Below are 16,445 nucleotides of genomic sequence, written 5' to 3'. Positions count from 1 at the left end.
GGAACGAGAAGCCTGTAAGATGAATAGAGAAGCCCTAGTAAGTCACCTATATATTTACCTTGTCACACATCTCTAACGTCTTTATTTTTGGCACTGGGATGAATGTTTTCAAAGCTGCAGCATATATGGGGAATCATGAGCGCAAATTCTGTTCTTGGGAATGAAATCTGTTACTGACAACTTGACTCTAGCCCAGCACAGGAGACCCTGGGCAGACAGCTGTATTCTGAGAAGTAAACCGGGCAATGGAAGTGTCGTAACACAAGACCAGCTAAGAGTCTGAATGGTATTCTGGGTCACATATGAGTCTAGGAATGGTGCCAAGAGCCTGGAAAGGAGCAACGAACATATACTGAAGGTGGACTATTTAATTTCCATCAGTAATTGGCTGCCTGGATATGCAGCATACTTTGTCACATGGGAAGAGTGTTTTACAGTGACTCACGTTCAGAAAGAAGAGAAAGGATGCCAATTGATTTTTCTTGACAATTTACATTTTTTTATTGTTATCAGAACCCAAATGTCAACTCAAAATACAATTCCAAGGTGATAGTATCAAGAAGCAACAGTCATCTCACAGCAAAGAGAAAAATGCAAAAGAAACAAAAATGCAAGGGTGTATGAATAAAGGGTAAGTGCAGCATTACACCCTTAAAGAACTGTGTTTATTTCATTGAAAAATAAAGTATTCATATTCAATTCTGATGTGCTTTAAGGATTAAAAACTTATTTTACAATTAGCACGTACACCGTACATATCGTCACACGTTCACATAGAAACTTTCTTCCTCACTGGCAAGGTTTCCCTTTGGCTCCCATTTTACCTGTCCACCCAAAATAATTCATTAAACAACTCTGCATAAGATACATACTGAACCTGAAAATATAACAAATGTGACATAGAAAGCAGGACATCATAAAGACAGCATATTTGTATTTAAACTCCACATTTCAAAAAGTCTCAGTAACAAAAAAGAAAGATCCAATCCCTTATTAGTACCTGTAAAGTCATGTACAATATAAACTTCTGCTCATTCTTTTAAGCATGGATATAACTGACCTTTCTTTCAAACTAAAATGTAAGCTTCTTCCCAAGACAAGGCAAAAGTGTCAAGATTGAATGAGATTTGTCCATAGTTTTCACTCTTGACCATGGGCATCATCATAGAGCTGAACTCACACATATAAGATAAATATCCCTGTATGATTAAAATCTGAAGACCCATGAAGTCATAGTCCATGGGTTTCACCAGTAAAACACTGAATATGTGGCTCTAGGCGTCCACTAAAGGAGGACCGCGGTTACCCTGAATCATCTCAGGACCAATCTGATTTTACAAACAATAGAGCCAAATCCTTGGATTGTCCAGCAGATTTGTTCTTATTTCTGGAACAAGGCCTAAAAGTGCCTGCAACCCTAGATGCTCCAGGAGCTTAAGGCGCTCAAGGTGAGAAGAGAAAGCAAAGGCTCAGAGCCAGGTGGCCCGAGGTCCTTAGATTCAGTCTCCGCATTAACAAGATTCCCACATCTTCATCTTCCCTGGAATCATCAGAACCCTCAGTTCACAGCCTCCATGTCTTGATCAGATTTGATGAGCCCATTTCTGTACACTTGCCCCAGATCCTTGGTTTGCACATCTTGCATTCCTGATGGAACCGTCATTGAGAACTGGGTGGGGCTTCTCTTGTCTCTCTGTAACCCAGTGGGTCAGAGACACTGCCCCAGCGTGAGAAAAAAACCTCAGGAGGAGCTGTGCACACAACGGGCTCTTGGCTAAACCGGTCACATATTACATGTTCCCAGAAACTTTGACAGCACGATGAGTCTTGATTCATCCGACATTGTATAAAAATACTCTGGATAGTCTGAATGTCTATGTAAAGTATTAAAAACACTTGGAGCTGCACAGCTGAAGTGGACACACACACGTCTCTGCAAGGCACGTCGGTTCCTTGGGGGGACCAGCCTGAATAGCTCTTCCCTTGCATCGTTGGCAGGGGGCTCAAAGGTGAGAGCTCAAAACTTGAGTTTTCTTTTTTCTGCCACATTTATAGGAATGTGGACTAACAAAACAAAGGAGAAAAGAGAAAGTCCTTATAAAAGATTACACAACTAGTGAGAAGGAAGTCTTTTTGTTATTATTCAATTTCATAGTTGGTTTTGATCGAATACACTCACGCGTAACTGCTCATAAAAACCCAACTCAAAGGGAACAAAATTAACTGTCTCCAAGTCATTTTTGGCCTGCCCTCAATCCCTAGGCAGGGGTTAATTAGCATTATAGCACATATAAATTCTTTATGAATTTCTACTCTGTAACAGATGGTTTGGAAATGAGCTGCTGATGTGAACAAAAGAAAGCAGAAATGAGAAAATGACTAAGTGCTGTTGTAGAAGGGAAAATGCTAACAGGTTTCCGTAACTTGGGGCTAAGTAGTTTTTGTTCCTGAGTAAGTGATTATAGAATGCAATCAATGTGCTTAACTTGTAAAACCATAGATCAGACTTTTATTAGACGTTTTTTCAAGGGTAGGGACCAGGCATAATTAATTAATTTACCCAATTTTTTAATTATGAAAATTTACAAACAGAAAAAAATTCATGTAAGTTGAATTTTTGTTGGTCGAATTCTTCCTGTGTATGTACTGCTTGTATATTAATTTTCCCTGCACACCATTGAGCTGGCCTTCTCACCTCCAAAACTCCATCTCTTCCAATTGTTTAATTCTATTTTTAATATGTTTGAATTGGCAAAAGAGTCTTGATCTCAAATCACTCCCTCTTCCTCCACTTTTTCCTGATGAGTTTGAAAATCTGACTTCTGACTGGTTTGGGGATCAAGAATGAGTCTATCACGCTCACTATAAATGAGCAGCAGCAAATGGAGTCGAGTCAAAAAGAAGAATGCAGTGCCTATCACTGGAGGGTTGGCACAGAGGGCATTCATAAAAGAGGGCAGCAGATGTGCAGGAAAAGAACTCTGCACCACTGAGTTAGACGTCTTAAAACTCCAATGACACATTCCCAGGCTTGTGCCACCAACAGTCAGCACTGAACTTCTTACTTTTGACCCTATAATCCCGGCCGGGATGCTCTCCTGCGTACCCCAGCCCTGAACAGATCCCGCAGGGCACATCAGCCCATGAGAAGTTGCCCTTAAAGTTTGGATATCTTATTTGAAGATAATCCTATTTCCTTTCTCACCATTTCCCCTGCTTTATCTAACCTTAAATAGTCTTCTTCCTTTCCTTTGGTCTGTTAGCATGACTGCAATTGGAGTGACAGGGTTGGACACCGCCCACCCTGATCTGGCCCCCATACGCTCATACAAACCAAATAATTATCTGTGATGACACAGCTAGCAGCATGTTTATCCTTTCTGGATGATGCAAGTCTTTCCATGATGTAACACTCAAGAGGACAGTTTTGATACCTTTTATAAATTTCTTTTTTAAAAAAATATTTATTTATTTATTTATGGCTGCGTCGGGTCTTAGTTGCAGCACTCGGGATCTTTCATTGTGGCACGCGGGCTTCTCTCTAGTTGTGGCACGGGGGCTCAGTAGTTGTGGCGTGTGGGCTTAGGTTCCTCACGGCACGTGAGATCTTAGTTCCCCAACCAGGGATCGAGCACGAGTCCCCTGCATTGGAAGGCAGATTCATAACTACTGGACCACCAGGGAAGTCCCCCCTTTTATAAATTTCTTAACTTAATTTTGGTTTATAAAATGGCAATGTCTTAAAGAGAATCTCCCACCACACCTCAGACTTCACGTAGCATTGTTTTACGGTAAAACATAGGTAGAGCTTTGGTTGAGGAATAAGCCATTACCTATCAGTTTACTTACAAACAAGCACAAGAATCTGATTGGGTTACTTCATGGGACGAATGTCCACCTGTGCTCTGATTGGCCAGTCCTGTTAGAAGTCAGCTGGTGGTTTGGTTTTGAGTACACTGATAAGCCTTTCTTAGGAAAGTTCTGAGATGATTCGTCAATCTTATTTTTCAAAATAGCATCAAGAAATAGGACTAGGAAATCACTGTATAGGTTTTAAAGATCTGGTTGAAATACTTCTGAGCGATGGTTGCCTATCTCTGGGGAGGGGGATGGGACCTCATTAAAAGAGGATATGAAGAGAGAAATTTCCAATACTACCAGGGGATTCTTGCTATTAAAATACTCATAATCCAGTAGGATACAGCATAAGATAATAAAACTACCCAAAACAACAGTCACACCTGTACACTGGACAATATCAATCCCAGTACTAGCATGTAGAAGCTGTGAAGTCTCTCTGAGCGTAGATTTCCTAGCATACAAAAAAGTAAGGGTAAGAACTTGTATTGCACACAATCACTTTGAGTATTAAATGAAATGACATATATGAAACCATCGATCACGTATATAAGGACCTAAAAAATGTCGGTTTCTATTCTCTTCCCAGTCTGTCAAGTGAAGAATAAAACTGCCATGAGGTTACTAACATTTCAGTCTTGTCATAAATACTTTTGATACACTTTTTAAAAATTTAGAGATCCATACTCTTTTTTTTTTTTTTTTTTTTTTGCGGTACGCAGGCCTCTCACTGTTGTGGCCTCTCCCGTTGCGGAGCACAGGCTCCGGAAGCACAGGCTCAGCGGCCATGGCTCACGGGCCCAGCCGCTCCGCAACATGTGGGATCTTCCCGGACCGGGGCACGAACCCGTGTCCCCTGCATCGGCAGGCGGACTCTCAACCACTGCGCCACCAGGGAAGCCCAAGAGATCCATACTCTTAATTTCTAGGTCACTGTTTAGAAGAAGATGGATTTTTATTTTTAAAATTAGCTGTTAGGAGCTTCTCTGGTGGTGCAGTGGTTAAGAATTCGCCTGCCAATGCAGGGGACACAGGTTCGATCCCTGGTCCAGGAACTAAGATCCCACATGCCGTGGAGCAACTAAACCTGTGCACCACAACTACCGAGCCTGCGCTCTAGAGCCCGCGAGCCACAACTACTGAGCCTGCGTGCCCACAGCCTGTGCTCCGCAAAAAGAGAAGCCACCACAATGAGAACCCCGCGCACCACAACGAAGAGCAGCCCCGCTCACTACAACTAGAGAAAGCCCGTGCCCAGCAATGAAGACCCAATGCAACCAAAAATAAATTTAAAATAAATAAATAAAATTAGCTGTTAAATTATTTTTTTTTAATTCACAAATGAGGACTTCCCTGGCAGTTCAGTGGTTAAGACTCCACACTTCCAATGCAGGGGACACAGGTTCGATCCCTGGTCAGGGAACTAAGACCCCACATGCCACGTGGTGCAGCCAGAAATTTTAAAAAATTAAAAAAAATAAAATTCACAAATGATACAAGACCATGAGTTGTAATTAAAAAAATAAAAAATCGAACAATTCAGAAGTCTATGGGGTATAAAAGTAATGTCCTCCCTTCTACACCCTGCTTCCCGAACGATTTCTATCCCCAGAGGGTATATTTTATCATTTTAGATCTTTTCCTATGCATTCTCATATTCATATTCTCTCTTCCTATCTTTTTATTATGGAAGATTTCAGAGAGATTAGAATATGTGTACTGTGGATTTTTCTTGATATAACAAAAACATATTTCATATTCATATGTTGGTTGGATATTAACTTTCCCTGTACACCATTTAGACACCCTTTTCCCAAATTCAGTCTTTCTCACTGTCCTTCTCCTATCTTCTTTCTATCTATGTATCACTTATCATTCACCTATCTATCTATCGATTGAGCTATCGTTCTTCTATCCTCATCTGACTAGCATTTATTTTCCCATCTAGTTATAGAGAGGGATTACTCTTGGTTTTATTTTTTAATAAACACTATAACACATTGTTCTGTGACTTTTCACTTTGTAATCCATCTTGAAAATCCTCCATGTCTTTCCATATAGATATATCTCAATTATTTTATAGATATATTATCATTTTCACCATCGGTTGCCTATCGATGCACATTTAAATTATTTCTACTTTGTCCAATCATCAGTCTCTTTCCTTTAGATTCCTTCTGAGTTTTAACACCTTATTTGGAAATGTTTCCCTCTTCATAACCACATTTAAAAAATAAAACGTATTCTTTTACAGATTTGCTTTACATTAACCTTTTAAATCTACTTTGAACTTTTTGCTTAAGATGTAAGATAGGGATTTAATATTATATTTTCCCCCCTGGATATTCGATTTTCTTAGCACCGTCCTTTCCCAGTGGGTTTGAAATGCTGCTTTTAATCAGGATGTGCTGCATTTTGTACCGTACCTGCCGAGTTTTTCTACATCATCCACTGTTTCTGGCAGGGCGATGCCCTTGGTTTCAGGCAGAAGCATCACAAGAGCACCGCAGACAGATGCCAGGATACCTGTGGAACAGGAGAAAGGCGTTACGGTACCGGGAACGCACAGCGCCCCCTCATGGCCCCCTGCTCAGTCTGGAAGCCGCTGTGCTCACTGCCTGGGCTCATCCTGCCCCGCAGCAGCCCTCTGGTCACCCTGCCCAGCGTTCCTCTGTCATGATTTCACAGGTTCTCAGCCTTCCTCAAACTCTAGACAGTTCCGTCGCTCCTGTGCTCTTGGCCTCCATCCATTCATTCACTCGTTTCACAATTTACTGAGGACCTACCAAGTGCCAAACACTCCGAGAAGCCCTCACCTCCTACTTCACAGGGAACATAGAAGCCACCAGTGAGGAGTCCCTCAGCCTCCTTTCACTGCACGCTGCCCCTCCCCTTCCTGCTTCCATCATGTGACACCCAAGACTTGTGCCCACATCTGCCCGAGAGCATCTCCTGGCGTCTTTGTGGGCTCCGCGCTGTAGTGATTCATCTCCCTCCAGCACCTTTAACCCATCAGTGGTCGCCTTGAAACATATTCAAATCTCTCCTCTTTAAAGAGCCTTCTATCAACCTCACCATCCTCCCTTCTTCCGTTCTTTAGAACCACAGTTCCTGAAACACCATCCTCTCCTATTTTCTACACATCTTCATATCCCAGCGCTGTGCTGGTAAATGTCTAACAACCAGCTCTCCAGAAAATAGAGTCCTGATGTGCAGCAGCATTTCCCTGTTTCCGTGGTGTAAATACGCCCATCGTGGATGCGAGCGATTCAAACCAGCAGTGTGACGTCGCGAGTGAGGCTCTGGGGAGATGGGCGGCAGCATCTCCACCATGGACTACGGTGGACGCACCAGCCTCGGGGACAGATGCAGTAGAACTCAATGAATCAGGAACTCATGAGGTGTGCGTATTTATTACCTCTGTTTTTAATCTATTTTATATATTCCATTTTTAATGATGGATGTGTTTAAACTGGCTCAAAAATTCTTGAAAACTTGACAGTTGACCTTGGCGGACCAGAGTCACCTCCCACCTCCACCTGCCCTAATCCGGCTCTGCTCCATGTCCCCTCTGGCTTTGCTCCAGCCAGGTCGCCAGTTGCTGCCACCGCCAGGTGCAGTGGCCCTGCTTCTCGTCTTTGCTGCCTGGCCTCGTGGCAGCTCTGGCAGCTGGTGACCTCACCCGCTGTCCCCTGGCTTCCCTGCCCCACGCTCCCGGTTTCCCTCCTGCCCCTCTTGCATCCCTTCTCATCCCCTGGCTGGTTCCTCTCCCTCTGCTTAGGCTGGATGCTCTGTCGTTCCTCAGGGCTCCGTCCTGGGCCCCCTTCTTTCCTCTCACTCTGTCCTGTTCCCTGTAGACGGGGTTTCGGTCACTCCCATGGTTTCAGTGGCTATCTACATCCAGATGGCTTCCAAACCTTCATCACAGGGCCACACTTTGCTCCCGACTCAGCTCATCAAACCTACTGGCCTCTCACCATTTCAACTTGGATTTCTCAGAGGCACCTCATGCTACAAACAGCCCAAACAGTATCCCTCCGCGTCCTCCTGCAGAGGGGCACCTCTGACATTCACTAAACTAGGGCTGGCCCCGCCACCTATGGCGCTGCCAGCCCGGAGGCCGGCTGCCAGCTCCCTGGTCCCTCTGGCCCTCGTCCCTTCAATCACCCCCTTTTGCCAATTCAACCTCCAATATGTTTTTGTGGATCCTTCCACTCCTCAACATTCTTAGTGCCATCACCCTAGACCCAGTCCTTATGAAATCTCTTACCTGATTACACCAACGTTCTTTGAATCATCTCACCAATAGCATTGTCCCCCTCTAACTCACAGGCATACCTGCCATCAGAGTCATGTCTCTAAAATGCAAACCTGACACTGTTAACCCCGGCTTGAAACTCTGCTCTTTGGATAAAGAGCAGACCCTTTGCACGTCAGAGAAGACCCTCCATGGTCCGGCCCCAGCTCACCTCCCCAGCTTCATCTCTCTTCAGGCCCTAACTTACACACTGCACTCTGTCCTTTAACTTCCTCTTACTCTAGGCCTTCCCGCTGCCTAGAGCACCAGCCCACGCCTCTCACGTGCATAATTCCTATTCAACCTCCACGTGGCCCCCTTGCTCCCTGACTCCACGGGGCTGGTGCTCCCTGCGATGTGCTCTCATGGTGCCCTTATTTATCACACTCCCCTGTGACTGTTTGGAAAGGCAGCCAGACTCTGCGAAGCAAGGGCCTGCCCTGCGGCACCAGCGCCCAGCTCCGCCAGTCGGGCTCACAGGCAAGCCCCGAACCTCGACGGCCTGGGCTGTCAGGCAGCTCTGTCCTGGTTGCACAGTGGCCTCTCTCTGCTTTTTCGTGCTGGCCCAGAATCAATGCTGAGCTTGTTTATCAGATCCCGTGAAAGAGTTTGAAATGATCTTTTATGGAATCACTGGTGTCAGTTGATTAGAAGCCGACTTTATGGTCCCTAGCACAGCTGAAGGACTCCTGCATTCCTCCGGATGTATGCCCTCACGGAGGCAATGTTTTCATTGGAGCTTAAACTGCGGAGCAATGGGTAAAAAACCTCTACCGGGAGTAAGGAAGTGGAGGTGGAGGAAAGGTAGGTGAACAAGGGGCAGCCGGCATCCTCTCTTGCTGAGGAGGGTATGAGATCTGGGCAGAAACAGCACTGGAGATGCACTGGACTGAATTACCCTAAGGGCCCTCCCTATGCTATGGTTCTATCCCTTCATGAGTTTCATGAAGATTGAAGGTCGGAAGGAGGGTATGAACTTGAGGGGCATCAAAGAGGTTATGGTACGTGTCTGCAAGGGCTTCTGTGTCTCTGATCTTTCGGCATGGCGTGCTTAGCATAAAGCACGTGCAGATACAACATTGAGAGGCGTGGAGCGCTTAACAATACAATTCGTTTAGGCTTGTTTTTAAACATACAGAAGGTCCTATTATTTGGTCCTATTTGGAAAATTACTGGTTATGTTCCACGATATTATAAAAAAGTTTCATAATATTTGATTTTAACTCAGAACCTCAACGAAGAAAGCTAAACTGAACACTTTTTTATAGCAACCCTTAATGTAAAGTAAATTTAAATGGTTTAGGGTCCACATTTCATTGTGCTTCCTCAAAACGGAAACAGCTGTTATAAAAAGAGCAAATGGTTAAAATTGATATCCAGCCTGATGATCATTTTAGCTTCTATTAACGTGAAAATGTGGATGAGAGCATTTAAGAATAGGATATAAAGGGAGAACTTACCAAAGATGATGAGAGGTAGTTCCAGCCAAACGGCCGCTAAGCGGAAGAGCAGAAACGGGGCTATGATCCCCCCAAAGTCACATAAACCTGAACAGAGTGAAACTCCAAAGTTTCTGCAGAACAAAAACATTGTTTTAAACAAAAAGTATTTAAATAAGTTCAAGATACGTAACATTTTCTGATATCTAAGTAACAGAGAAATTGTAACCATATTTCCCACTTCTCTAGCTTTTAACTTTGAAACTTTCTCCTCTCTCATACCCTAAGCGCATCGTTTCCAACCTGCACCAGTTCACATCTGGCTAAAAGCTGAGTCACAGTGAGGCTAGTTGGGGGCGGGGGCGGGTCCACAGTATTGGTGGAAATCCATCTTCCATCAGCGGCTCACTCCCCAGCCTGCTCTGTGGCGCTTATGTGTCTCCTTGGCACCCCAGATTGGCAGTAAGGTGTGCTCAGGAATATTCCCCCAAGAAAGGAGGCCCATCTGCACTAGCTATGCACATTGTTTCATCTTGTCCTTCAATAACCGGCTGTGGAGTGTGGTCAGAACAGAGGCTGTAGCCTTTACACAGAGCGCTGCTGATGAAGGAAGATGTAACCCGTGACGCAAGCACGCTACCCAGATTTTCTGATTTCAGGTCTAGTGCCTTTCCACAAACCCCCAACTGTGTATGAAGATATTGATGATAATAATGCAAAAAGAAGCTACAACTCAAAACTTAGCTTTTCCATGGGCTGAATCCAGCCCAGGCTAATAGGTCGCCAAGCTAAGAAAACTATTTCATAGTTTTTAAGTCAACTTCAAACATGCGGCTGCAGAATTACTTAGGAGAAACCACGATACGGATGTTGGAATTACCGTAATGTTGTTGGGTACAATTCTGAATTTACCAAATAAACAATTTCAAAGGCCATGGTTATGCCTAATCTTCCCAGGGTAGCAACAATGGTCCTCAACCAGGGTATTCCTGCAAAAACAGAAAATTTGGAAGGGTCTGCTTTCAATACAATTTTACAAAACAACAAAGGGCATTTGCTTAGTGTTCTCCCGGCCGTAAATCTGCTAATCTTAAGTGCAAATGATAGATACCTCCTAATATTGTAGCCCAAATTCAACAACAACAGCAACTGGGAGGACAGCTAGTATTTAGTGCACCAGCTGCCTTCCTGAGCAGGGTTGGGTTACAGAAATACAAGTCAAGGCGTTTGTTGAGAAGCCACTACCTTGAGAACAACGTTCCAAGCAGTGCTTTCCTAGAGGGCCTGAGCACACTGGCCTTCTGTCTGGAAGGTAGTCTTTGCCTGTGCCCTTGAAAACCATCACAGCAGTCTGACGCCCGTTTGTCCTCTTTCTGTTCATACCCCTTAGTGATGACACACAGAATCACTGTTCCCAACAGACCAGGAACAATCTGGACCTGAAACTGACTTTGGTTTCTAAAGCGCAGCACGGCTTCGAGAACTGAGATCTCCGGGAGGGGACATCCCTGCCGTGCGTCATCACCAGGGCGTATGTCTTTCCTCATTTCCCTCATCCCAGGTCTTTCTACTTTGCCTATGAAATCATCCAGAAGGAGCCAGATTCTTTAATACTGATTTGTTCATTCGTTTAAAAATGAACTGTTTTAGGGCTGCTTTGGTTACATGAGGAAACACTCCTTTCCTCCATAGTAACTAGTGGGAAATGCCAAAGGTTCTCTACTAAATATTTTCTTTCTTTTGTGCTTTAAGGGAAGAAGGCATAAGCCATTTTTGCTCTAAAAAGTCAGTGCTCTAAATTTCTTAAAAGTTGTGCAGTTGATGCAATCCTTTTTTTTTAAATTGAAGTATAGTTGGTTTACAATGTTGTGTTAGTTTCTTCAGTTATACATATACATACATTCTTTTTCATATTCTTTTCCATTATGGTTTATCACAGGATGTTGAATGTAGTTCCCTGTGCTCTACAGTAGGACCTTGTTGTTTATCCATCGTCTGTATAATAGTTTGCATCTGCTAACCCCCAAATCCCACTCCATCCCTCCCCCTCCAACACAAGTCTGTTCTCTATGTCTGTGAGTGTGTTTCTGTCTCGTAGATAAGTTTGTTTGTGTTGTATTTTAGATTATACATATAAGTGATATCATATGGTATTTGTCTTTCTCTGTCTAACTTACTTCACTTAGTAGGATAATCTCTAGGTCCATCCATGTTGCTGAAAATGGCATTACTTCATTCTTTTTTATGGCTGAGTAATATTCCATTGTATGCATATACCACATCTTCTTTATCCATTCATCTGTTGATGGACATGTAGATTGTTTCCACATCTTGACTACTGTGAATAGTGCTGCTATGAACATAGGGGTGCATGTATCTTTTTGAACAAAAGTTTTGTCTGAATATATACCCAGGAGTGGGACTGCAGGATCATACGGCAACAGGAACCTCATACTGTTTTCCATAGTGGCTGCATCAACTTACATTCCCACCAATAGTGTAGGAGGCTTCCCTTTTCTCCACACCTCCTCCAGCATTTGTTATTTGTAGACGTTTTAATGATGGCCTTTCTGACGGGTGTGAGGCGGTATCTCGTTGTATCAATAGTTTTGAGTTATGCCATCCTTTCTTAGTAGACTTGGGTGAGGACATATGACCACGTGAACAGCAGCTTATCTACTCTCCAAAGCAAAGCCAAGGGCGTTCAGCATATGCCTGACTTCCATCTTTGAAAAGGAAACCTTCTCCCTTTATACTCATATTTATTTATGCTTGCTCAGCACTAAATGGTCCTCTTGCCTTTTAGAATTATCATGCTTTCCTGAATATATAATTTTTTTAGTAGAAAAGTAGGCATGAATGAGGAGGATGAGAGAAAGGATGAAGCTCAGTAGATTTACATGTTTTTTTTTTTTTTTTGCTGCACCACACAGCATGCAAGATCTTAGTTCCCTAACCAGGGATCGAACCCATGCCCCCTGCAGTGGAAACGAGGAGCCCTAACCACTGGACCTCCAGGGAATTCCCCTTCTGTGTGTTCTCTTTAGAGAATATTCAACCAATAAAAAAGCTAAAACTCATTAAATAAAACAGTTGCCTAGGAGGGCAAGCAAAGAAAAAGAGGGTTCCAGAACCAGATCGTTGCTGGGAGGCTCCAGTTTGCTATATGTTGATTGCAAACTGGCCGAGGACGTCCTGGTGTCCTTGATGTTTTTCCCAGCTGAGGACACCTGCAGTACTCACATTAACGTCACACCAGGGACTGAACAACAGCAGAGTCGTGCTGATGCACTGGGCCCGCCATCTGCTCTGGCCCAGTTGTAAACAAGTGTTTCATTTAGCCTTTACTTTTTCATTAAGGCCAGGGAGGGGGACTAGGAAATGCATTCCACCCCCTCCTTCAGTGAGCAGGTGGTGCGGTGCCAGATGCTGGGGAACTTAAGTGGCAACTGGCGCTCAGATTCCCTGGGTCCCGGCCTGACCAGGCAACCTCTCGCTGCTCTCAGGCTGCTGAGAAGAACGCTGTTGGCTCCCGTGGAAAGAACTTGATTACCCAGGTTAGGTTCTTAAGCTATAGTTTTTTCTACCGAATCACGACAGCTCTACAAGTGAGTCCCACTGACAACTTCAATGACAATTTAAGTTTATAACTGACTGCGGAAAAACAAACACAAACAAAAACCAAGAAACCAAATTAAAACACACACACACACACCCTCCCCCCCCCCCCATGAGAAATGTATGTGGTTAGCTCCATGAGTACAGATAAATAGCTAGTGAATTCAGTAAAACGTTAAGAAAATGCTGTCAGGTTTTCTCAAGGCCCTCAACTCTTTCTAAGAAGTAAAGGCCAGTATCTAACTGCACTGGGACAGAGATTTTGTTGAAATGTGTAACAAAAGAGAAGTCCCAAAGGCACTGCACTGCTCATTTTAACTAAAGGGTAAAATGAAAACAGTTCATAGGAGGTGTAAGTTATGTATGACTATTACGTATGCACATAAAAACTTCTGATTATCCCCGGAATATGCTAAGTTCACCCTGGAGCGGCAACAGACATCTTTCCGGTAGCAATGGCAGAAAACAACAAGTGAAGAATGAGGATTGAAACTGAAACTACCTCCCATGAACTCCTGAGAACACAGAGAAAGAAAGTCCCTCTGATGGGGATTTGGTCAAGCTGGTAGAGATTACTGAGAATAATACCTCAATTTTTGAAGAAAGGATGCAGGATTTTAAACAAACACAATTTTACATCTCCTCTGAATGCACCATCTGCTCTGAGTTCTGAAATAAAATGTAGTGAAAATTCCTAGTAAGTAAGATAAACAGACTTACTTTTTACTTAAAGAGAAAAGTCCAAGACAACTTTTTCATTTCAAAAAGACGTACCCAAACTGCCGAGTGTGCAGCCATCTTGAATAAAGTCAAATTAAAGATGGCAGGTGAGTATGGATTTTGAAAGCTCTTTATTTTTCAGGCTTTAATTAGAGTTAAAAAACTTGGGTCAGAAACAGTGAGTCTTAGATGAGGATACAGCCTGAAAGCCTTTCTTTTCCAGAAGTTCATTCTTCAGACCATGAAAAGTCATGCTTAGTGGATGGAAAGTTGGTTAAACCGTTTTCTCTGAGATAATTTTAGAGCTGATTCCCCTAGAAGGCTACTCAGTATTCTCTTCAGGGGCAGTCATCCTGGTGATGATGTCAAGAAAGGCTGAGAGGAAAAGTCTTTCTAATGTTAATTCAACAGCCCAAGTAACCAAGTCCCGAAGTTCCCTTAAGTGGAAGTAAGGATGTCAACTCAAGCAAGAAACCTCTGCTAATATTTGGTATTCACACACAGCATTAGGGATTTTTTTTTTCAGTGTTTTTTTTTTTTTAACATCTTTATTGGGGTATAATTGCTTTACAATGGTGTGTTAGTTTCTGCTTTATAACAAAGTGAATCAGTTATACATATACCTATGTTCCCATATCTCTTCCCTCTTGCGTCTCCCAGCATTAGGGATTTGAACTTATTCTTAGCAGTCAATTATGAGCAGCGTGTGACTATAAAAGTGGCCGAATCTGCAGAATATACAAATAAAAATGTATCCAGAATAAGAGCAATTCATTTTCAATGTTGCTAAGAACAATTCTAAGGCTTAAATTGGGAAATTCTGTCTACAAAATAAAACTGATCGGACCAAACAGAAAAATCTATTCTTTGCCTTATATTTTCTAATATATGAGAGTGTTCTCTATAAAATAGCTTGATTCTCACCCCCTTAGTTACTTCAGTATTGGTTTGGACATATGATCTTCAATGACTTCTGGGATCATGCTGAACGCAACACACATTAAAGTCATCCCAGTCAGTCTAAGGCCGGAGAAGATCTTCTGGGGAAAGTTACATAATGGAAAGATGGGCCACACTTCAGTCATTAATCTTTCTCTCCACTTTCCTAACTTCATATGCAGTGAATACGTAATTAATATTTGATTCCTGTTCCAGATGCAATGAGAACAGATGACGTTGTCTTAGGGAACTACATTTAAAAATTAAACCTAAAACGAAAAAGTGCCAGAGTAAAACAGAAAGAACAGTGAAGTCTCCAATGTTCCTCATCTGTCACCTTCTACTAAATTGTGCATAATTCCCGAGGACAGAAATTATGTCTGTCTTGTTCACTGCACTATCTCTATTCTTAGTTTACTGGCAGAAATTAATAGACACTAAATAGATGCGCATTGGCCAATAGCTTCCCCAGCTCTTATAATGTGTTAACTCAATGTGGTAGGTTGAATAGTGTTCCCCAAAGTTCATGTCTACCCAGAACCTCAGAATGGGACCTCATTTCAAAATAGGGTCTTTGCAGATATAATGGTTAAGTTAAGGCACAGAGATGCAGAGAAGGTCATGTGAAGATGGAGGCGGAGATTGGAATGATGTCAAGGAATGCCGAGGATGGCTGGCAACCACCAGAAGCTAGGAAGAGGCAGGGAAGGATCCTCACCTAGAGCCTTCAGAGAGAGCATGGCCTGGCCCACACCTGGATTTCAGACTCCCAGGCTCCAGGTGTGTGAGAGAATGAACTTCTGTGTTGCGAGCCACCCAGTTTGTGGCACTTTGTTACAGCGGCGCTAGGAAACTAATACGCTCAAGAAAAATGAGATAAATGTAAACAGTCAGTTGTTTATCATCAACCATTCCAGTATGACAGGACTTCACATCTTTTTTCCACCCTTCTTTTCTGAAGATGGGCATTTCTGTAATTTTATTTAAATAGGGTCTATCTGATGTTTTGGGATTTCGTAAATGCTTATTTAATTAATAAACTCATCTGTAAACGTCTGACTGTTTCGACTTCCACAGTATTATCAGTTCTTCCCTGATCCGCAGAGGATCCGCAAAGGAAAAGGCAGCTTCTCTTGTGCTGACACAAAGAACTAACAGGGACTCCAGCTCTGCCAGCCACCTCCCACCCCACACCTCCTGAAATGCTGAAATAATAGATCTGCTCTAAAACACGCGTTCCCTGGGAGTTTGAAAGGCTTCCTCTGTCCAGTGCCCGCTGTTTTCTGAGGCAGAGATAACCGGCTTTCCATTAACAGTGTATTTGGAGTCACTGACAACCTCTGTACCATACACCGGTCATCAAACGCCCCCCTCCCCATTTAACTCTGAAACATCTCTGAAATCACTGTCTCCCATTCAGGCCCGACTGCCACGACCTTGATTCCTGCTCTCAGCCTCTCTCCTCCTCATTGCCATTGTCCAAACTGCAACAGCCACTTGGAGGCCACCTGTCCTCCACCTGAAGCTCACAAGACCACGCCCAAGCTCTTGGCTCGGCCTTGGCTGTGAGGCCA

The 16,445-nt window shown here is 43.3% G+C and overlaps 1 protein-coding gene across 7 annotated transcripts in view; it reads right to left on the bottom strand.

The window, feature by feature from the left end:
- The window catches only part of SLC22A3 (solute carrier family 22 member 3), a 93,477-nt gene that overhangs the window by 4,216 nt on the left and 72,816 nt on the right, over positions 1-16,445 (bottom strand). For 5 of the 7 annotated variants that reach the window (XR_013830906.1, XR_013830907.1, XR_013830908.1 and 2 more), the window contains exons 8-10: positions 10,475-10,583; positions 9,616-9,728; positions 6,285-6,384 (exon numbers count right to left, since the gene is read on the bottom strand). Coding sequence is in view for 4 of the 7 variants with exons in the window: in XM_079939971.1 (XP_079796097.1) it covers positions 6,285-6,384; positions 9,616-9,728; positions 10,475-10,583 (322 nt within the window). In the remaining 3 variants the exon portion in view is untranslated. Of the gene's footprint in view, positions 1-246; positions 2,065-4,241; positions 4,313-6,284; positions 6,385-9,615; positions 9,729-10,474; positions 10,584-16,445 lie in introns of those variants that run through there. The other 2 variants (XM_079939969.1, XM_079939970.1) reach the window with 2 other exon arrangements.

This window comes from Stenella coeruleoalba, assembly GCF_951394435.1.
Source record: "Stenella coeruleoalba genome assembly, chromosome: 12".
Taxonomy (NCBI): Eukaryota; Metazoa; Chordata; class Mammalia; order Artiodactyla; family Delphinidae; genus Stenella; species Stenella coeruleoalba.
The sequence above is the reverse complement of the archived record's forward strand: the minus strand, read 5'-3'. Positions and strand labels throughout refer to the sequence as shown.